We start from the raw sequence: 23,156 nt of genomic DNA on the forward strand, positions 1-23,156 counted from the left end.
CTGTAGTAATCCGTGAGTTTGTGGGAGAGTGGTTGAAAAGCGCGGGTAAATGTATCAGAGGCAAATTACGTAAGTAAAGGAATATAAGTTTTGTTCGCGTAAATATCTATATGTAAACCAAGAGCGTCTTAAAATATTGTTATTGTTACTATATTAATTCGATTTTAATGTTTTTTCAAACATTGAGGTTATATTGAGTTACGTGTTTTTCATACAGGTCGTTCTTCTCTAGTGCCCCTGCGAAATCCAGGGAGCCTAGTGCCAATGAAGCGATTTGTAATGATGATGGGTATGTTTTTTTTTAAATAGTCTCACAGTAATTTTACGAACTGCAGTACGTTTGACATTAAAATCGTTATGATTAAATCATTATGTGATGTAAAGAAATTTTGGCATTTTTGTAGACCGGTAACCAATTGTAGACGCCAGTATTGTGTGTTCTTAAATGACCACAAGGTAGTGATTCCGAAACATTTGGTTATGTCAGATAATTACTTGAGGTCGTGTTTGAAAACGGTGACTACAATTTTATCATTCTGCCCATCCAGACAGCAAGATGGATTAGAGACGGAGAGAAACGACTCACCAATTAAAGTAACTTCAACCAAAAATAAGAGACGTAGAATTTTGAGCGATAGTGATGAAGATGTGGATGCCTCAACCAGGTTTGTGTAGTACTTAAAAATTGCGCATTGTGAATAATTGTAAACGTTCAGAATGTTACTTGGGCTCACCTAAGCTAAACCATCATAGTTAAACCAGTTAAACAGGCAAAAATGTGACCAGGAAAGAGCACTTTCAGGATAAAGGTTGGGTCAGGGAAGACTGCAGAATCAGGTCCTCTCTCTCCTCCTCAATGCTTCATTCATATGCTTCAGAAGCTGCAGTGATACTAATTTCAGTAAGTATGTTCACTTGAAGTGTACCAAGTTTCCACAGTCAAATAACATGAAATTGTTAACGTATGAATTTCTCACAGCATTGAATATGAAGAGTACAATCTTCTGAGTGCTTGTTTGGCACAACTCAATCCTGAAGATGGAGGCAGTATGTTCCTCCAAAATGTCATGTTTTCACCAGACTACACAGTGTTTCATCTCAGATGACTGTACTCTTCATTATAATTGTGGTTATCAAAATGTGAACTTTATAATTTCATCTTGAAGGTAGCACACATTGAAAGTAGCAGTACTGACTCTTTGATAGTCAATATCTTTGGAACAAAATGAGATGTAGTTACAATTCATGTGTGGTAGTGTAGTGTAATGTTTTCTCAACAGATGGTGAAGGCTGCAAAGTGGAAAGTGTACATTCCAAGACTGCTATGAACGAGGATGACCTGGATCGAAGGCTTGAATAATGTGGGTGGTTTGAAGGCATGGTTCGCAAGGAAAATTATCCGGCCTGACGAGGCGCAATTCAAAATGAACAATACTGTTAACCACCACAATTGTGTGTATTGGGCTCCTGTAAATCCACACGTTCATGTAGGCAAGGAAGTGAATCTACCAGGTGGTAATGTGTGGTGTGGTCCGTCATCGCGTGGTTTGATCGATCCTTCTTTGAAGGTACTGTAACTGGTCAGGTGTATCTCGATATGCTTCAGATATCGATTTTCCCTGTCATTCGAGAGCTGTTTGGAGAGATTTCAACAAGATGGTGCTCCACCTCACTACCATCGAGATGTCAGGGCGTACTTGGATGACACTCTACCTGGATGATGGATAGGTCAAAGAGGTGCTATTGAGTACCCACCATGGTCTCCAGACCTAACACTTCTCGACTTCTACCTATGGGGAACCTTGAAGGATGAAGTTTATCAACAGAAGCCAGCTACACTGAATGCGCTACGAGAAACCATTGAAGCGTTGTGTGCAACCATCACACCAGACACACTGACAGCTGTAGTTCGCTCAGCAGTTCGGCGGCATCGACGCTGTTTAGCCTCTGATGGTGGTCACTTTGAACACATACAATGACTCTCTCTCTCTCTCTCTCTCTCTCTCTCTCTCTCCACACAAGAATTGTAACTACATGTCATTTTGTTCCAAAGGTATTGACTATCAAAGAGTGAATACATTTTTTTGGACCCCTCTGTATAGCTACAAGAGCAGACAGGGTGCCATTCTTCACTTATTTTTCCCATCCTTCACAGCTTGTCACCACCAGGGAAGAGAAGTGTGTTGGCAATTGATCCTGCCCCTAAGCAGTATGGAAATAGAAACCATTCTGTTGCCCCTGAAGGAATTATGCCGAGGAAGACAGGTAAGGCAGGTTAACATAACTATTTAGATCAGGCAGAAGGCTGTGTTAATGCAGCTTTGCAGGCCCCTGACCTGCAGATCATGTTTCTCATGCATTGCCTGCATTTTTGCAGTTGTGTCTTGTTAGTGCCTGTAAGATGTAAGGAAAGCTGCCGACTCAGAAATATGAAGGCCACATAAGAGAGCATTAATCACGTGGAATTTAATACTCTAATTTTCTCTTGTCTTTTAAGTTATTGAGTTCCACTTGAAAATTACCTGGACATGTCTGTATTTTTCACATAAATTTGCTATCATAAACTCATACACCTGCAGAGCAATTAAACAGGGTGTTTCACGACTTTTGGGCATAACTGGAGGAGGCGATTTCCTAGGTCTCTGTGATCAAAAAAGTTCATATACACGTGTCTGATTTTGGACGGTTACGGAGTTATGACCATTTTAAACTCAGAATAGAAGGTAACGATTACTGACAATAAACGGAACAAAATAATAAACCAGCATAATACATGATACATTTAAAGTATGAATGTAAAGTTAACTTCGTGAAATTACCTTTAATTTGAATTTATTGGTGCTTAAAGCTGATTTTCGAAAATGTCACCGCCAGCCGCAACACAGGCTTCCACTCGGTTGTGAACCATGCCGGACATACCATCCCACCCCACTCTCAAGTGTCGAGATAACGAGAACGCTCTGTCTGTAGCTGGCTAAAAATAGCAACCTGCCAGCTGACAGATGCCGTTCATATGAGGGCGTGTACAGGAATGAAAAAGTGGTCATAACTCCGTAACTGTCCAAAATCGGACACATGTTTATACAAACTTTTTTGAACACAAAGACCTAGGAAATCACCTCCTGCAGTTATGCCCTAAAGTCGTGAAACACTCTGTATAAGCAGAGCAGATTCTTTCTCCATTAATTTCCAATTTGAAATGTTTTTGGAGTTGTATTTTCTTGCAGTCCTGTGTCACTGATATGTTGATCTCTGGTTGCACACTTCTGCAATATTCAGTGCCACAAGTGGTACTAAGCAGGATGATTCAGAATCCTGTGACCAACTTTCAGAGTTTTTTTTTTAGATAATTTGAAGTAGGAAATGTAAATGGCTGCTTCTAGGTAGCTGCGAGAGATGTTAGAGGCCAACCTAAAAAAACTGGTTCGTGTAGGTACTCCACTGCATCATGAAGCATGCTTGTGAACTAAAGGAAGTCAATTTGAGCAACCTGTGTGATGATCAGACTTTTCTATCAGATGTAATGTAAAGTTCAAACTGAGTAGAGCTAATAACTTTAGAAATTTTGCCTTTCATTTATTGTGATTGAAAATATGAAAAAGGATGTTAAATGTAACTGTTATTTCATATTCTTAAAAAGTGATGAAAGTAAGTTGACAGGGGTGATGAAGTGATAAACAGGAGCCTCCTGGAGTTTTGCCCTAGAACTTCGAATCGTCCTATATGGATGTGCGCATGATTTCTGACATTGTTCACAGTATTATGTGTATTTAGGAGGTCCTTTACATCAATTGGAAAGGAACACTACCATGGAGGAATGTTTAAACTTGAAAAATGATGGGATAAATGCCTGAATGCTAACAGTGACTACTTGGAAAAATAAACATTAGTATGTGGCATTTCTTGATGTTATTACAGATTTTTTTGCAATAAATATGTTGATGTAATTTGTGTTGTACCTTTAAATTTGGACCACTTGTATAATACAATATCCTTACATTCATTCATTTTATTTCGCATTCATAATTGCTACAACAGTAACACTTGAACAAGTCACATATTAGTGATGATACCCATACATTAACAGTGCATCAGTATCTGTACATGCAGGGCGGTATGATATATGTAAGTACTATCAGAAACAAACGCAAAACTAAGTACAATACAATGAAAACAGTATTATATAACACAACTGTATTCTCTTAATACCCACATATTGGCACTGAATGCAGTACCCAAGCTCAATAGAATCCACCATTTCAGTGAACACATCTGTAATGAATTTGTAACAAACTTTTTAGTGAATTATACATATAAAATTATACTTAAAAATCATTGTGTTCACATTGAAAGAAATAACAGTGAAACATTTTTCACAAAATTGGTATGTACCTGATGATGGTTGTATATGGCCAAACCTTGTCATTAGGAGATATATGTGGGACAGTAATAAATGTTACATTTGAGGCTGTAACAGATTTGTACAAAACTAATGAATGTCTTGGTCTCATGTCATAAGTGACTCACATTCACATTATCTATGTGCCATGCTGTACTGGCAGAGAAGCATGTAATCATTGCACCATGATTAAGCATTTTCAGTGTAGTTTCAACTGAGATGAGAGAAGAGATGAACTGAGGACAGTCTGTAGGAGTGTGGTAGTGACAGTGTGCTGCTGTGTTGCAGCTCCCACTTCATTCAGAGGAACGGAACAGCCATTGGCAAGCGTTGCCAAGGTGGTTGAGGCAGCCAGAGCAGGCAGAGCTGATACAGAAGGGGAACAGGTATGCTTCTGCTTACAGTGCTTTTGTACTCCTAAGATCCAGTTGCAAAACAAAAGGTATAACTTATTCTAACAGTGCATCAAGATGCAGAGACATTTCCAATGGCAAAATTCTATAACAGGATTTTTTCTTCTGTCTCAAGCTTCGACATTTATTATTTGGGGGGGAAACCCCTCTGTGATCTATAGTCCACAAGTGAACTATACCGATTGAGTGACCGCTGCTTGTTGGTGAACTTAATGCCAACTTTTGTGAATAGAGGGTGTCACGTGGTCAGCACAATGGATCCCCGTGACCGTTAATCTCTGTTTTTTAGACTGGAGCCGCTATTTCCTTGACATTGCTCCTCAGTTATCCTCACGAGGCTGAGCGGACCCCATTCCAGACCCGCTACCCAGAATATCTGGTAGCACCAGGAAATGAACCCGCACCTCTGGAGCCAGGAACTCTTGACCACTAGACCACAGAGGCAGTGTATGAAAGAAATAGGTTTGAGGTTATAGTAATGATTCGTTCCTGGTTAAATTGTTACAGTGCCAGATATCATGAAAGTCTCTGCTGGTGTGACACACTCCACTCATGACCCGTACAGGACTTGATTTTTGTGATCATCCTTCGGTTTGACAAAATGGGAGGATTTTTTTTTTCTGTGTTCTTAAGGTGAGTGTGCAGCATATGAATGCAGATGTTAAGAAAGAAGTGAAGAATTGTAAAAAAGTTGACTCTGAAGAAAATGTTGCCTCACAAGAAAGAGGGCCCAGTGTTAAAGAAGGGGCAGGTGAAGAGAAGAACCAGGCTACAGAAGGAAGCCACATAGAGAAAGACAAGAACAAGAAAGTACCATCATCAAAAAAAACAGTTCGCAGCTTCTTCGGTAAGCACAATAACTGACTCCTGGCCCTGCTATTTCTCCAGGCAGGCTTATGTAGTGGTAATGTATTCTAGTTTGAATGTTTGCTGCCACTAGTTAGATATATCATGGATTTCCTCAGTCTCTTCAGGATAATTACCTTTAAATAGACCTTACTGATCACCATTCTTAATTAAGATTACATTCTTCAGGTATGTGACACCATGTAGTTTGGTAGATAGGTACCAGCATTTGGAGGAACCTGCTTCTTTAATTTTCAGTGTAGAATAAGTGAGAGTAAGGCCTGTTTGAAGGAGGCCAAGATCATGTCCAGTGTTATAAACATTCAGAATGCCATCCTTATTTGAAAAATGTTTGTGATGAAGTTATACTGGATTTCATTTATTTTAGTACATAACTGCTAAGCTCCTTAATCATTACTAGTTGTGAAAAGTAAACATGACCTGCCTAACCTGTAGTCCTACATTTTTTCCCACAATTTACATTGACTCAGTATTGGACCCCTCTTTCTTCAGTCTACCACTGTCAAGAGTGAGTTGTCTCACATGGGGCTTGTCTTAAATCTGAGGTAGGCATTCATTTGAATGAATATGGTACAGATGTATTCTCATCCTCTTTCGAGATACTACATGATATTCAGATGAAAGGTATAAAAAATAAAAAATTCATATCTCAGAATCTAATTGTCATACACGTATCCAGTTCATATCATCGGAAAGGAAAACTCTGAAAGTTTTTTTTTTTTTTTGCCATGCCCAACTTACATTCATGTGCTGCCACATTTCTGTCACATGTTAGAAATCACCTGGATAGAGAGATGACTGGGAGATGGATTGGCAGAGGTGGACCATTGGCTTGGCCTCCTAGGTCGCCAGATTTAACCCCATTGGTTTTTTCTTGTGGTTTTATATGAAGAACATTGCCTACCAGGTTAAGATCAATGCCCTTCAACACCTGAAAACCTGCATAAATGATGCTGTGGCTACGGTAACACCAAACATGCTTCAAGCAATGTGGAACAAGGTCAAATATCGTCTGAATATATGCCATGCCACCAAAGAAGCCCACATTGAAGTTTATTGAGAAAGTTATATACTCAGAAAAAACTTTGATAGTTACCCTTTGTAATGGTGTAACCCATAAATGTGTATAATAAATGCTTTCTGTGCTATATTTTATTTTGGATACCTTTCTTCCAGGCACCTGTATTGATTTCATTGCTTACTTATACTAATATCTGAGAAAGTTATTTTAAAGAAATATGAGTGTTATGTACCACCAAAAGTTTTGTATAATCTAAAATTCCACCGATTATTAATTTGTTGCTTCAGCTCCCCATAAAAGCACAAATGCAACACAGCAAAGGAGAACATCTCCATCACCTGAGAAAGCCGGTAGTCTGTCTAGAAAACCAGCTGGTGGCAATAAAATGGCACCAAAGGATGCTGGGATGAATTATGACCCCACAAAACAAAGTTATCATCCCGTGGATGATGCATGTTGGAGCAGAGGAGATAAGTAAGTGGAGCTCAGTGGTATGGATTGAAACCTCTTTTGAAAGACAAACAGGACAGTTTTTAAATATAGACGGTATAGACAAGATGTTGGATAATGTCCAAAAACATGATACTTGTAGAAGTAAAAGATAAGGTAAAGTTTTTGATATACTTAACTAAGTAAGCACTACGCCATGAAGGTGTATAGGGGATTGGCTGTATAGACCCACGTTTTCTTGACCTCGGCACTAATTAGAGATGAGTGGTTAGCTTCACGCCCCTGCTGCTTTACCCCCTGGGAAGAGACCCCGGTACCCAATGTGTAGGAGGTTGTGTGAACCCCAGAGCTGGTCTCGACTACATGGAGAAGTGAAAATTCTTGACCCCACCGGGACTCATACTCTGACCCCTTGGTCATCTACCCAGTAGCTAGTCACTGTTCCGACTACGCTTTCCCTGCTCTTGACCTCAACTAGAAGATTTGAGAAATGGCTAACAGATCACAGAAACAATGGAATTTTCGTGTATACAGAAATTATAATGTTTGGAGCAAGGAAGTGGGTGGTTGCACACAGTGTCACTGATTTTGTTGGGAAACCTTATTGGTGCCACAGATATATTAAGAGGCGTAACTCTAGCATGCATGCTGGAACTAGGGTAGCACAAGAGATGCCAACTATGTATGATACCAAAATTTTGGAGTTTCAGGAATTTGTGGTTGCTGCAAGGAATAAATCATATTTTGAAATTGGGCAGATTATCAGCATGGGTGAAGTACCTGTGACTTCAGTGTTCCATCAAGCAGAACTGTGCGCACTGAGGTGCTAAAGTATTGGCAGTTAAAACTTCTGAAAAACACATTACACTGTCATTTTAGCATGTTGTGCTGATTGCCTCCAATTTTAATTTCAAACAAAATTAGATTCCCAAAGGTAAATTCTGTGAGGAATTCTTATCCATGTTCATTTTAAAAGATGGCTGGGTGAAAATGGGACGAATCTGTGGCTAGAGAAAACATGGGCAAAAAGTACAGGTGGTCTACTGAAAAGCCATCCCATTCACTGGGTAACCTGTTAGGGCACATGTAGTGGTGCCAACAAAAAGGGCAGTTAAGGGATTAAACACACAATTAGCTGTGATTTGAGGCCTTACTGGCCCATTGCGGCCATGAGACATCTAGGTTATTAAACTGTTTAAAGCATTCATACATGAAAATTGGACCAAATATATGGAGGGACCAAGTTACAATTTGACATCAAGACAATGAATGAAGTGGCACTCATGGGAGTTGTGAAACATGAGACCATTGTGAAGTTGTTCAAGAAATGTAGCACCAGCAGTGTCCTTGATGGCACTGAGAATGGCATTTTTGAAGAAAGTGAAAATCCAGACATTAGCATTAATGATGAGTATGACAGTCATGAAGATTTTCTGGGGGGTCTGTGACTAGTGAAAACTTTATGCTGCATTGGCTGTTTTCCTTAGTAAATCTTAATAGTATGCTTCCTGTTGTGTGTCATAAACAAGGTACATAAAATGCATACAAAAGTATAATGATAACCCAGTATAAGGGTCATAACATGTAGCATCAATAAAAACAAATGTGTCTATAGATGCAAATAGTGTCTACTTTGTTTTAAATACAGAATATTGTTGTGTAGACTGTGTACTTTTGTATACATTTTATGTACCTTGTTCCTTAGTAAATACTCATGAAACTGGCTTCCCAATGTATGCAGCAGAACTTTTCCCCCAGAATTTGTCTTCTAAAACTTGGACATATCTTATGATTCTGGAAGTACAGTAACTGGTCTATTGCAGAGTGCCATACCTTGCCTTGACAAGAACCCTGGAGGCAATTGAAGGCGTGAGTGCTCGTCTCAAGATAATTGAAATCTTGGCGAACTACTTTCGCTCAGTGATGCTTCTCAGCCCAGATGACTTGCTGCCCAGTGTGTACCTTTGCCTTAACAAGTTGGCTCCGGCCTATGAAGGTATTATCTTTGTCTTTATGCTCTCTTTGTGTCTCCCATTTTCCAATGATGAAACCAACTTGTCTTTAAGATAGTAATCTTCTTGGATGTGACGGCATATTTGTTTTGGAACTAACTTCGAGGTGGAAGATGGTGGTGACAGGTTCCCCCAGGCATTGTCACAATATGTGATATTGCATCCCAGAAGAGAGTATTCTTAAAACTGAGCATGGTGAGAAATTAAGCTGTCAGTGTGGATGTATCAGTATTTGCCTGAATTTAATCCCTTGAGCTAGTCTTTAGTCAGTGCTGAGTGCACCCCATAGTAATGATAATTTCATTTGTACCCTGTTGTTAGTTGCATCTATGTAAATAATTTGAATTGTCAACTGAACAATCTGACCACTAGCCCACAAAGTATACATACATGTCGAAGAAGGTTTGGAGAATGTAAGATTATATTCGTACCACAGAAGTATAAACTTACAGATGTCACAGTCACCATAACTAAATTGAATATAATCATTCTCATCATCAAAAACTTTGCTTTCTGAACAGTTGCAAGGAAAACAGTCAACAGATTTTTCTAAAATTCTCAGAAGATCTGCATCACTAATACTTTATTGATTTGAAATGCCAGCCAGTCTTGTACTAAAATCTTCTCAGGTGATTAAAAACTTCATTGTTAAAAGCTGCTTCAGAGACTGTCTTCATCTCCATCATCAGGATTAATGTCATTTATTGATCCTGAGGGTGAAAATGGAGAACATCTCTGAAATGTTGGTTTTTAGCTCATCAGCTGATGATCCCAGAAGATTTTAACACATTTATTCATTATGAAAATTCCAGATATTATCAGTCATTTAGATACACACTCACCTTAAAATGATATGTTTAGAAAACTAAGGTTAAATACCAACCATTTCGGTACACACTCGCCCTTGAATGACATGTCATAGAAAATTAAGATTAATCCCTTGAGTGCTAGGATTTAAATTCTCATGCATTTTCCGTGGCATAAGTTTTTTAAGCCTTGTACATGTTGTGATGCAGTGAATTGATAACAGGCCAATATTTCAGCTACTCTTTATTTTGTTCCAAGTGTATAAAACAAAAGGCAGATGAAGAGCATCCGTCATTCTCCATACATGTGTTTTATCCCGTTCTGCACTGAGATAACACTTTGTACATTTTATGGAATAATTGCCTGTTATTTGTTTTGTATGTATGTTACTATTTTCTGAAATAATTTGCACTTCCAAAATTTTTGCTGTTGGGGTGAAGCCGCCTTGCAGTGGAGGGTGGGAAGGGTTGTCTCATGCTCCTCCTCAGAATAAGCATCACTCTTGCTATCCAGAATTAGCTCAGTTCCACTGGTCTCTAACCTCTTTCTTGAGGACATTGTAACTGAGTAGTGTCAACAAGCTCTTTGCTAGTATTGTAATACTAATGCATTCACTGTCTGTGCAGCTGTCACACAACAGAGTGTGTCTTTATCATCTTATCACTTACTGTAAGGCAGCAACACACATGAGAAGCTTCACCGCATGATCTGAGGATGGTCAAGCCATAGGAAGTGCATCATCTGTTAGTGACCAGCTGTTGAGCTGCTATGTCTACTTTAAATTTTAGCCGTGGCAAGTGGTTTCTGAAATATGAACACTATAAGTGTGTGAAAGACTTCAGGCCTCAGTAGCAGTGAACATTTGTGTTATGGTGGTCTGGGTAGTGGCATGAGGGTGGAGGAATTATATTGGTCTATTATGTTGGCACCCACCTATCAGACTGTACTTTGTCATAACCATGTAACCACAAAATGAAAGCATGATTTAACAGTTATAGATTTAATATTGTTCTTAAAGTAAAACTTCATATCAATTGATGAAAAATTCATAGCTGCACATTCAGAAAATTGTGTGCAGCCACTTATAGGGGTCTGCTTGAAGTTTTTAGAAGCCAAGAAGCATGCACATCTTCTTTGACCAGTGTATTTTAATAACAATACTACATGCTGAATTGTAATGTGCATATGTTGCAATTATGTTTTCTGCATGAGACATTCTGGAAAAATTTGAGGTTAGAGATGAGAATAAGGGTTTTCTCTGCAAAAGTCTTTTTTTTCAATTTATAATACTAGTCACTTTTTTGGGGTATACTAAAAGTGCACTACTTATCCCTTTTAGTGTCAAATCCTTTTTCATTGAAAAGCATTTAATAAGTCGTATTAAAAAGTTCAGTTTTAGGACAATGTCCCTTTTTTTTACCGTGAGCAGAAAGAGAGAGATATTGTTGACAAGTTGATTCCACATATTTTCACCAACCATTGCAGTTGTGATGGATTGGGTAATTTGCATGATACTGTGCAAAGCAAAAGGAATTATTTGAAAATTCTTGAATTTGAGACTGAGAAATCAGTGTGTAAATCAGAATTGTAGTATGGTTTCTCTCAGTTTGATTTTTATCTTGAAAATTTGACTAATGCATACCAAATGAGAGCTGAAATAACATAATAGCATGGATGACTTCATGCTACAGAAAGATTTCAAAAAGCACTGCTTAATTCCACCATAACTGCTGCAAGTATAGGACTGATATGTTTCAGTGAAATTCAGTGTGTTAAACAGCAGTTCCTTGTTAACCCCTTTAATTTTAACAATTTCTCTTTATCTTTAAGGTATTGAGCTTGGCATAGCAGAGACAACTCTCATGAAGGCTATTGCACAGAGTACAGGAAGAACTATTGCTCAAATCAAGACAGATGTTAATAACACTGGAGATTTGGGTATTGTGGCTGAACAGAGTCGCAGCAATCAGTGTATGATATTCCAGCCTGCAAAACTTACTGTTCAGAGTGTGTTCAGCAAACTGAAGGATATTGCACAGATGTCTGGCCAATCTGTGAGTATAAACAACAAAAAACATACTGTTCAGGGCGTGTTCAGCAAATTAAAGTACATTGTGCAGATGTCTGGTCAATATGTGAGTATAACAACACAAAACTTACCATTCAGAGGGTGTTAACAGCAAGCTGAAGGACATTGTGCAGATGTCAGGTCAATCTGTGGGCTGAGTGAACTCAGTGGGTGCCCTGCTAGGCTGTGAGCATGCCTAAAAGAGGCATGTGGATAAGCCATAAACTGAATAAAACTGTGCACTGATAGCTCAGCATGTGTTGTGTTTATAGCTTTTGGCCTTCTAAATGAGCGGGATTTTTATATTTGACAGGTGGTTTACATCTACACATTATATTTTCTTGTGGTCTGCAGATGGTTCCAATTTATGATTTTAGGCAATGAGCAAGAAAGTGGACAAGATTCAAGCAATGTTTGTGGCATGTCGACATTCAGAGGCCCGTTTCCTCATCCGCTCCCTTGCTGGCAAGCTGCGTATCGGTCTTGCTGAACAGTCTGTGCTGCAGGTAAGAGTTGCCTCTTACGTGTCTGAATGTGTGTTTAGATGAACTTCCGTGCTTTCTGTATGCCTTCATGGTATTGCACTTAGGCATGGGGACTATGTTTCCTTTAAGATGAATATTATAAACTTTGTCCACATATGCCAGTATAACCAGACATAGACAGAGTGTGTCAAGATGTTCATGTTTCATGAACAGTTCGAGACAGCTCTGTCAAAAGTTGCTGTTCTGTCACAAATCACCATGGTTTTGCTAATAGCGTGGTGTGACATAAGCCACAAGTTGTGTGAACATTTTTAACTGACAACACATATTTACTGTGAATGTTGGTGATCCAGCCATAGGGACACACACTTCATCCATGAATGAAACTTTTGCTGTTGTGAGAAGTGAGAAGCTGGTAGCTGAGGCCAGTGACAGTTCAGGAACCCAGAGGAAGGGGAACGTCTTCTGTTGGAAGCCGCTACCAAGCAGTGGCTAGTGAGGACTGAGAAACCTTTATGTGTGATGTAGTTACAGTGATGTTTGAAATGAATAACTCAGTGAGACTGTCGTTATTTGTATTTACAAGTGTAAGTTTGAGGCACTATGCTACAAGCTGGAAGGTTGCGGGTTCAAGTCCCGACGAGGTCATTGGATTTTTTTTAAATTGACCTAATCCTTCCAGCCGCACTATGGCCCGGGATCGACTCAGCCTCTAACAGAAATGAGTACCAGGAATATTCTTGGAATATTCTTGGGGGTAAAGGGTGGCCGGTGTGTAGGGCTGACAAGCTTGCTGCCATCTATGAGCCGATTGTCTAGAAAATGTGGGAACCTCAACATCTCACAACCCTATGGACCTCCATGGCCTGTTACAATGATACTTTTACTTAAGTGTTCAGTAAATTCAGTTAGCAATTCAAACCTGGTCTACCATCACTCAGTCATATGGCAGTACGTTGCATACAGAACTTGGATGGCCAACATGTTGTATTCCATGAAATGTTCCATTTCTCAGATTCAGTGGTCAACAGAAAGGAAGGTAAAATGATTTGGCACTCTCTATCACGATGTTTTTCTCTGTATCTTCTAGCAGCATCTGTGATGCTCTCTTCTTACGCAGGATGCGTGTCTGTTAACTCAGTAAGTGACCGGCCTCTTCTCGTGTTTGACTGATGTGTAATGCACTTTCCCAAGCATAGACTGCTTAAGACTGACTCAAAATGTTGTACATCTTAGAGAGTAATTGTCTAATTGTGCAGTACAACATATTCAAAATAAGAGGGTGAGATAATGTTAACATCAACACAAAGTCGTTTACATTCCCTACAGAACGGACAATACTTTGTAAGATGAGGCACCGACTAAATAATTAACATTAATATTACTACATCTACATCACGAGCCTCCAAAACAGTTTATTGTATATACACAAAATATAGAATGCTCCAATTTGTCCATGGGAACACAACAAAATCACTAAAACCAACTGACTCGATGATGTAAAGCATCACTTGAAGATTTTTATTCTTGTTTTATACTATAACTTTTGATTTATATAATCTAATTTATTGTATTTTTACGCCAAGTATTTTAATATAATTAATATTGTATCCAGTTTTATTAGTACTGCAGTTCTGTGGTGTATATATGTTAGCCATGTATTTGCCTGATGATGGCTTTTAATAGCCGAAACATGTAGCAGAACCAGGCTAGGCACTGACCTTAATATAGTTGTGTTGTGACGGTTTCAATAAAGAAATTGTATGAACACAAAGGTCAGTGTCAGAAGAAGTACTTGTGCCCTAGATGTGAAGGCAGTACATTCTTCTGCAGCCATGCTGCCACCTACCAGGCTGCATGATTTCAACCCATAAGACCACAATATGAATCTTGGCCCTCCTCAAGACCTCAGATCTGATTTCTCTGTTTGTTTTAGGCTCTTGCTGTTGCATGCGCTACCACACCCCCAGAGCAGCCGTACCCCCCTGCAGTTATCAATGCAGCTAAGGGTATGTCACAGGATGCATTTAAGGCTAAAGTGGATGAAGAAGCACTTATATTGAAGGCTACTTATAGGTAAGACCCATATAATGGCCCTTACTTGAACTTGGAGGATGTTATATACAGGTTTTGATGGGATATTATGTTGCATCTGCTATGAAAATTCAGACACCAGAGTTTACTTTTGGGCTCTGTTGCTCAATTAGGGCTACATTTTAAGGCTTTAAATACCAATGGTAACTATATGTACCATTTGTTTTACCATTAATAAATTCTTCCCACACAGTGTATTATTTAGCCTACAGTCCTACAGAAGACTGTTTCAGACAGATTGTTACAGAAATCTTTGAAATTTTTCATCTCCTTGACTACAGTGGTGAAGTGGCCATCAGTATGTAACACAGGAAGGCAATGCACCTGATATGTCTTCATGCTAAGACTGTTCTCTCATACTCTGAAAGCATGAACGTGAACTTCTGTAAACACTGGGAATGAGTTCAAGCTCATTGTGCTTCTGTCTCCAATCTGCACAACTTCTCTCTCTTGACAGCTAACAAATATTGGCACTTTTCCTGGGATTGATTCTTAGTCTGAAGGCTGGCTATCATGACTGAAGTTCTTCATGTGTTTACCAGTTCATAATTCACATTCACTCTCCATCTAACCTTACATAACCAGTGTAGTTGTGAAAGCACAGTTAAATAATGTAAAAACAGTTTTGCAGTAGTGTCATATAGCCATATGAACATGTTTCTCTGTTTCTTTCCACGATTTAGTTTCAGAGATATAAAAGTGTGAAATAATGAAGTTTGAGGTTGTGATTTCAGTTCAAACCTGGCCAAGGTCAGTGGAATTTAAAGGGTGATAAAAATCTGTAGCACAACTTGCTTCAGAAGGGAAGTAAAGCTGAGAGTCCCATGTCATACATTTACTGCATATAGAAAGAACCTTTCACCCATGATAACAGACGAGTGAATGGAAAGTTGGACGCTACATTTGGTTGCCCACAAAGCTTCCCATTCTGCTCCTAGATGTCACTGCAGTCACATGACTGCAGAAACCTCTGGTGGACAGGAGTGGAAATGACTCAAAAAGATCTCCCAACCTGACTGAAGTATGCTGGGCAACTGAATGATGTAACAGACCCAGATAGTATCTGAATAGAAATTGAGTTACAAATATACCAGCCAGTTGAGGTCAAAAGAACAGATGACTTAATTGTCATATTGCAGCATTATAAACCAACCAACCAATGCTGAATATTAAGATTATGGTCTTCTGGGATGTGACACCTTGCAGTCTGATAAGTATCGTTATTTCACAGGAATGGACTGTCTTTAGGAAAAGAGAAGTGGAAATGGAGGCAGTAGGCTCCTCCAAAACATGACACCTGTCTACTAGACAACACGATGTCACATCCCAGAAGACAATTCCAATATAATTATGTTTATTTCTATTTCTTACAGTGAGTGTCCAAATTATAACAGGATAATTCCAGTGCTCTTTGAGAAAGGAATCAGGGCTCTCCCCAACCACTGCCACCTCACTCCAGGAATCCCCCTGAAACCAATGTTGGCACATCCTACTAAAGGTGTGCAGGAGGTGTTACATCGATTTGAGGATCTCAAGTTCACTTGTGAATGGAAGTACGATGGTGAACGTGCTCAGGTATTTATGTTTTTAAAGGAGGAGGGTCTCTCCTTTGATTTAGGTATAAACAAACATGAGACCTACATTAGTATTTTAAATCTCCCACCAGTGTCAACTAGTTATGCTCCCATTGTCACCATAATTTGCATTTGAAGAATTCTTAGGCATCATGGACCGAAATGTTTTCATAATAGAAATGTTTTGATGTGAAAATGAGCTGGATGTATCAGTAGTGCCACATTTCAGATACACCTCGCAGAAGATGGAGCCGTAACTATTTACAGTCGCAATCAAGAAAACAACACCAGCAAGTATCCAGACATTATTGGGCACTTTCATAAGGCACTGGGCAAAGATGTCACCTCATGCATCTTGGACTGTGAAGCTGTGGCATGGGACAAGGAGAAACAGCATATCTTGCCATTCCAAGTCCTTAGCACCCGCAAAAGAAAGGTGACATTGTTGTTTTGATGTTATAGTACAGTGTAGTTTCTGAAAAGTTATACCTCCAAACTGGAGTACACATACTTTTCAGATGCAGTCTTTGTGATTTTATGTATTTCAGTGTCTGTGACGTTCTGTTATTTCAAACAACAGTCAGTCGTGAAGTTGTTCATACTTCACAAAGACAGCATTTATAATTTCTTACATTTCCTGATGTATTTATCATACAGAATTTTTTCAGACAAAAAGGTGTAGATCTTAATGTATGTTTATCTGATTTGCCAAATGTTTGTACAGTGAGCTGTTTTTCTTTAAGCTTGTTCTATGCTCCATTTTTAAACTAAGCATTCCATTGTATTGGTATGAATCAAAATTATAAAACTCACTTGAGAATTTTTAATGTGGATATGCAGAGCCAAAACTTAATTGAAGTTGGTTCATTAGTTTCTGAGGTGATTGATGTGGACAGACATTTCATGCTCATTTTAAGCGCTTTTCAAAGTATGCATAAAAAATAAAAAAACATTAGACATATCAGGCAAGGTAAAATTAGGCTGTGAAGTCGGACGGGGAGTGAGGAAGTTGCAATGTGGAGGGAAGTCTTATCGTCCAGCCTTTGTTGTGACCAGGTAGTTTGGCATAGCGACATTAAATAACCAAGAAAGTCTGCACAGTAAGTCGGAGGAGTTTATCGCTATGTTTTTGTCTCATTTTCTAAAAAAAAGACAGGTCTTGTGTTGTTTCAGTGCTCCACTTACTTTTGTTTAAGTGATTTCACTTTAATGTTCTTTCCCCTACAATTTTCAGGATGCAAATGAAGCGGAGATAAAAGTTCAGGTTTGTGTCTTCATGTTTGACCTCTTATATTTAAACGGGAAGGCATTTGTACGAGAGCCTTTGTTCAAAAGACGCAACCTGCTTCGTGAAACGTTCCATGAAGTGGAAGGAGAGTTTAGGTTTGCCACGAGTATTGATACCTCAACTATGGAAGAAGTCCAAGACTTCTTGGAAGAATCTGTTAAAGGTAATTTTTTTTGCACATTCTCAATGAAAAGTTGGAAAAATGTGCCTGTTGGCTTTGCCATGTCTGCATCCTCCCTAGCCTGTGTAAAACTCCTACTCTGATTAGCTAGTACAGTCGGTAAGTGCAATTGTGGACATTAACTTCAACAAAAGACTCCAAAATTAAATCAGTTACAGACTGTTAATAGGACACAAGTGGTTGTTCCCAATGCCGAGTGCCATTCCCTCTGCTACATTTTGCTTAATCATGAACACTTATGTGTACAAAGAATACGTCTGTCAGTTTCCCGTGCCAATTCTCATTCCATCAACTGCTCCACATTCATTAAACATCCTCTCGTTGACACTGTATAGTCTCAGTTTTATAGTGACATACTTCCTCATCCTTTTACATTCCTTTGTCATATCCCTTTATCTTGTTCTTTCTCCCATATTCCTTTTCTGTCACTCATACCTTTCTGTCCTATTATCATTCCTTCTCTTGTTCCTTTCTAAAACAGTACTTAGGGTTGGCTGTTTGACTACAGAGTAACATGACATGTAAGACAACAGTGTTTTCCTTGAGGCATGTGTCCCCTGCAAACACAAGTGTACATGGAACTGACCATTATTTCTTCCATACTTTATGGCTATCAGTAGAAGTACACCTTGCCTGTGCACTTTCACTGGATTCAGTTTTGATTGCCTTGACATGTGCGTTTCAGATCCTGAAAGGCTCATCATCACTGTTTGTCGTTATGCATTACCTCACATAAGCTTATTAGCTTCAACTGAGTTCAGTCTTATGCAATTTGGCATGTACCCAGTATCAAAGTTTTTCTGATGAAGAATGATAATGGAACTGTTGTAACTGTCCATCCTACCTTCTGCCTGTGGCTCCATCTGAATAGTAGTGCAGGGAGTGGAAGTTGATAGCGATTGGCCCCTCTGCTCCGATGACTACTTTGATGCTGCCCTACCTGGTGTTGCCGCCGCTGAAGTTGCTGGGTTGTAGCTTGTTTCGGCTTGACCCGGCTCCACCGCTTCTTCCTTTAGTTGAGATTATTAGTGTTTGGGTTTCAGGATTTGGATAATATGGGCGCCAGCAAACAGCTAGAGACTGTTTATGATTCATAGTAAGTGGGGAAGGAGTGAGCATGTGAAAGCTGACAGTGGGTTTGTCTAGCTAGTGGAGATGAGTCTCTCTTCAGGTCGAATACGGGTCAGGCTTGGACAAGTGAGGGTGAAACACCTCTGATCAACACGATTCACTGTACCACCACAACACTTTATTCTTCTTCTTCTTAAAGACACTTGGCTGCATAAATTCTCACAATTTGATATAGTTTCGGCTAACAAGCAGCAGATGTTGCACTTTCACTAAAATGCACTCGATCAGCTCGCCAAATTCCTTGGTGCTGCGCTCATGTTGATTAAGCTAAATCTCAATATGAGTCATTATGAGAGAAAATTTTGTACTTCTTAGAATTACCTTTTAGTGTGAGTGATGCGGGGTTTGCCTCTGCCAAGTTCAAAAAAGTTGATAGACAACTAAAAATCTTAGACTGAACTCTCTGCTGAGCCAGAGGTCTTAACTGAGTTGTATCTGCCTATTCTCCTCTCCTAATTTCCCTGATAGGTCGATTCAAATAAGGGGAGTTGGCTTAATTTTGGTTCCGGCTAATGACAGACTGTTTTTAAGAGAATTTCGCGCTAAAAGACAAAACGGCGAAATTGACAGCGATGCAACTTATGAGGGGTCGCTAATGATCTCCTGACACTCCCACTTCTGACTTATGGCTGGTAGAAACTGTCACTTATCATATTCTCAAATTGTCTTGCCACTGTAAGGCTAATTCTACATTTCTAAAGAAACTCAGTGGGGTTTCTTGAAGTATCACTTTCTGCCCTTTTGGAAAATAACACCAGATGCTCGGCCACAAGGACTAGCAGATGTCCTTGTCCGCGCAAGTTTGGTCTATCTGCTCATTGCCTGTTCCTTGTTCTTACAGTGTGTCTTAAACCTTTGTTTCTTCATAAATCCTTCCCCCTCTTCTTTTGTTTCAGTAGCTAATAGAGTTAAAAAATTCCAGGATATGAATAAATCTTCACAGATTTATTCATATCCTGGAATTTTTTAACTCTATTAGCTGCTGAAACAAAAGAAAAGGGGGAAGGATTTCGATGATGCGGTTACACTGTGCATTGTTCCACTTTGTTATGCAGTACTCAACACCGAGAGAGACTTTGGATTGGAGGTTCTCACACCAATGACTATGAAGACTACAGTCTTCTGGGTTGTAATGCTACATATTTCAGAGAAAGCTTTGAGCTGCATGGTGTTACAACTCAGGGGACTGTTTCACTTGCTGAGAAACATCACTGATGGTATTGTAATGGTTCAGCTTTTGTGTGTGCATGTGTATGGGGGTGTGTGTATGCATTCATAAGTAGAACTGAATGCAGGGAAAGTGTAAAGCCAAGATTGTCCATTAATCAACATGTTTCTGAACTTTTGCCACACTTTTGTCAATTGGCAGGGAACTGTGAGGGTCTAATGGTGAAGACACTGGAAGAAGATGCGACGTATGAAATTGCCAAAAGGTCACGAAACTGGCTGAAGCTGAAGAAGGATTACCTTGAAGGTGTTGGAGATACACTGGACGTGGTGGTCCTGGGAGGCTACTTGGGGCATGGGAAGCGGGCAGGAACATACGGAGGTTTCCTGTTAGCCTGTTATGATCGAGAGAGTGAAGAGTACCAAAGTTTGTGCAGGGTGAGTGGGGAACAGCAGTAGCCAAAATGAGAACCATGGAGTGGTATAGGTCTTTTTATTTTGTGAAAAGACGTGTAATTTGCATGTCATTGTCATTGCCACTGTCAGTGCCCAAGTCCTTGGTTTTTCTTCTCTTCTGTCCCACTAGGTGTGAGTAGATCAGCGATTTTGATCTTTAATATGTGATGCGTGTCCATGATTTAGAAAGATCTTGTCTCTAGCTAGTTCATTCTGACAGACCCAGCCAAATAGATGCCCCCCCTCCTTTTCCATCGGAAAACAGGAACAGATCCAGTTTCTGCAGCTGCTTGGAATATAAAATGATAGACAAAGTTACGAATCCAGTAAACCCTAGGGGGCTATGTCCCTACCAGGAATCAGCCTGACTGACTCAGCTACCGTGGCTCGTGGTTCACTAGTAGCATAGCCTTAAATGTTGCTTACAGATTGGCACAGGATTCAGTGATGAAGATCTCCAGAAACACACAGAGTTCTTCAAGCAACATGTGATAGCACAGCCACGGCCATACTATCGGTATGACAGCCAGCATGAACCAGACCATTGGTTTGATGTGGTCCAGGTCTGGGAAATAAAGTGTGCTGACTTGTCTCTGTCTCCTGTCCATCGAGCTGCCGTTGGAATTGTAAGCATCATCCTTATGCATGAATGGCTGGCTTGCATTTATTTAATTATAAATGAATAACTAGTTACTGTAGTTTTCAATGTTTTTTTTTTTTTTTTTTTTTTTTTTTTTTTTTTTTTTTTTTTTTTTGCAAGNGTGGTCATCATATGAAGTTTGTGATATTATAGGTGACTGTGGTTTTTGTGTCTTGTAGAGTTGCTGTATATAATTTTATATATATTGGTGTATATACAGTATATGAAAGTTTTCTGTATGTGGGTTACCCATCCTTGGTATGGGCTGCTGGCTTGGATTTTGTGTTGAACCTTGTCTGTGGTTGAGTGTTGGAAGCTAACTGTATTAAGCAGATCTGAGTTTAACAGGGTTTTTATATCTCTTCTACAGTGATGTCATTTGTGATGCATATGATCACAAATATTTCCTCTCAGTGCTACTAATGTATATTTGCCCGGCAGTAACCAAGGGTATTTTTTCTTTGCTGTATTTCAAATAGAGACATGTCTTTTTGTTAGCACTGCATACAAAATTGTGTTTCAACAATTTCTGTGTAATGTTCCATTAGATTTGTCAGAATTCTTGTTACAGTTAGCACCAGACTCACATGTCTTTGTTCTTGAGTTTTTAGGTATGAAAGAGATATTCATCTCTTATTCTACTAAATGTGGTATTTGGATCATCCACACTGCTACTCCTCATGATTGCCGAGGGTAATCAGTAACATACTGTGGTGTCCAATTTTATAAATCCCAGCAGTCTGAGTATGTAAGAAAAACTGGATTCATGAGGAGGAACGATGCTTGGACTTCTTGATTTGTGTCTTCTATGAAATTCTCATTCATCCATAACATGATAATTCAATGCAATTGTTACATTCTGTATGAGACCAAAAGCATTAGATCAGTTATCCAGAACAGGAAATTTGCTGTCTGTATTGGAATGATCTCTGCAATCTTGACTTTCCTCTGTTTTAGGTGGATCCTGTGAAAGGAATCTCATTAAGATTTCCTCGATTTCTCAGGATTCGTGATGATAAAGCAGTTGAAGATGCTACCACAGCATCACAGGTGATTGTGTTTGATGTTTTGTTTTGTAATAAATATTGTATTATGTCCCTCATGCACATCCACCCTTTTCTTGTATTCACTGCTACAATGTGTGAGATGTAACAATGTTCTTAGTTTCATAGGCTCTCTTACCATCTGTATTTTAAATAGAATTTGTGCCACAGTTACATAGCATCCTTGTAGCTTCAAAATACAGTGTCTCTCTCTCAGGGGGCTGAATTGCCTGACTCTCGTACCATCAGCCTGTTAGCCAGAACCTTAACCATCATTTGCCAAGAAAACAGTCTAAGAACTTGCTGCTGATATGCTGCACATTATAAAAATGGCTGTGTATTTCTTAACCTAAATAAAATGTTAGAAGTAGTCACCATCAGGGTAGATGTAAGTCTAAAGACTTTGCAGCAACATAATGTCTTCAGACACCTCATTTGAAATGTCTACTGTAGCACCATCTTGCACAAAATAACTAAAAGATACTCTCTTCTTCTGTACTGATCCCATAAGAGGGCCATGAAATATCACTGGCATACTGCTCTGAATTAGTAGTCTGTTCTAAAAGTATGGGTCCTACTGTTCATGTAGCAGTAATGGTACATCATGCATGAATCTTCTGAATGTGAGGCGCACTTCAGAAGTCTGTCTCAGATTAATACTGGTACAGTACCTATTGTTCTGGGGATTGATATAACCACAGAGATGGAGCCAAGCTTCAGTTGAGAAAACCTTCATGTACTGCCCTTAGAAAGCAGTTACAAAAATGCATCCACATGGGTATCATACAGAAAAACCCAGTCAAGTGTATTTTTCACTATTTCAGCTGCATACTATAGATGATAACTCAAAACAGATTTCTGAATGTTTCATAAGAATAGAACTATGAAGAAAGCTGACACATACTGCAGTAAGTCACTTTCAGATGCAGTCATAACGATACAAGAAATAACTTTGTACTAATACAGCTGGCAAGGTCTCAGCCTGTCAGTTTATTGCTTAAAGCATGTTCAGCTCTCACTTGGATGTTCTTGTCACAGTTGGTGAAGCTGACTTTGGCCC

The 23,156-nt window shown here is 39.3% G+C and overlaps 1 protein-coding gene across 4 annotated transcripts in view; it reads left to right on the forward strand.

The window, feature by feature from the left end:
• LOC111868601 (DNA ligase 1) overlaps nt 1–23,156 on the forward strand; it is a 30,233-nt gene continuing 7,077 nt past the window's right edge. For 2 of the 4 annotated variants that reach the window (XR_002843533.2, XM_023859394.1), the window contains exons 1-15: nt 300–665; nt 2,156–2,265; nt 4,688–4,785; nt 5,446–5,659; nt 6,988–7,174; nt 8,974–9,146; nt 11,800–12,023; nt 12,415–12,543; nt 14,459–14,598; nt 15,990–16,191; nt 16,420–16,626; nt 17,425–17,641; nt 20,160–20,395; nt 20,842–21,039; nt 22,011–22,103. Coding sequence is in view for 3 of the 4 variants with exons in the window: in XM_023859394.1 (XP_023715162.1) it covers nt 358–665; nt 2,156–2,265; nt 4,688–4,785; nt 5,446–5,659; nt 6,988–7,174; nt 8,974–9,146; nt 11,800–12,023; nt 12,415–12,543; nt 14,459–14,598; nt 15,990–16,191; nt 16,420–16,626; nt 17,425–17,641; nt 20,160–20,395; nt 20,842–21,039; nt 22,011–22,103 (2,736 nt within the window). In the remaining variant the exon portion in view is untranslated. The other 2 variants (XM_023859395.2, XM_023859396.1) reach the window with 2 other exon arrangements.

The sequence above is a fragment of the Cryptotermes secundus genome, unplaced genomic scaffold (genome assembly GCF_002891405.2).
Source record: "Cryptotermes secundus unplaced genomic scaffold, Csec_1.0 scaffold610, whole genome shotgun sequence".
Classification (NCBI taxonomy): Eukaryota; Metazoa; Arthropoda; class Insecta; order Blattodea; family Kalotermitidae; genus Cryptotermes; species Cryptotermes secundus.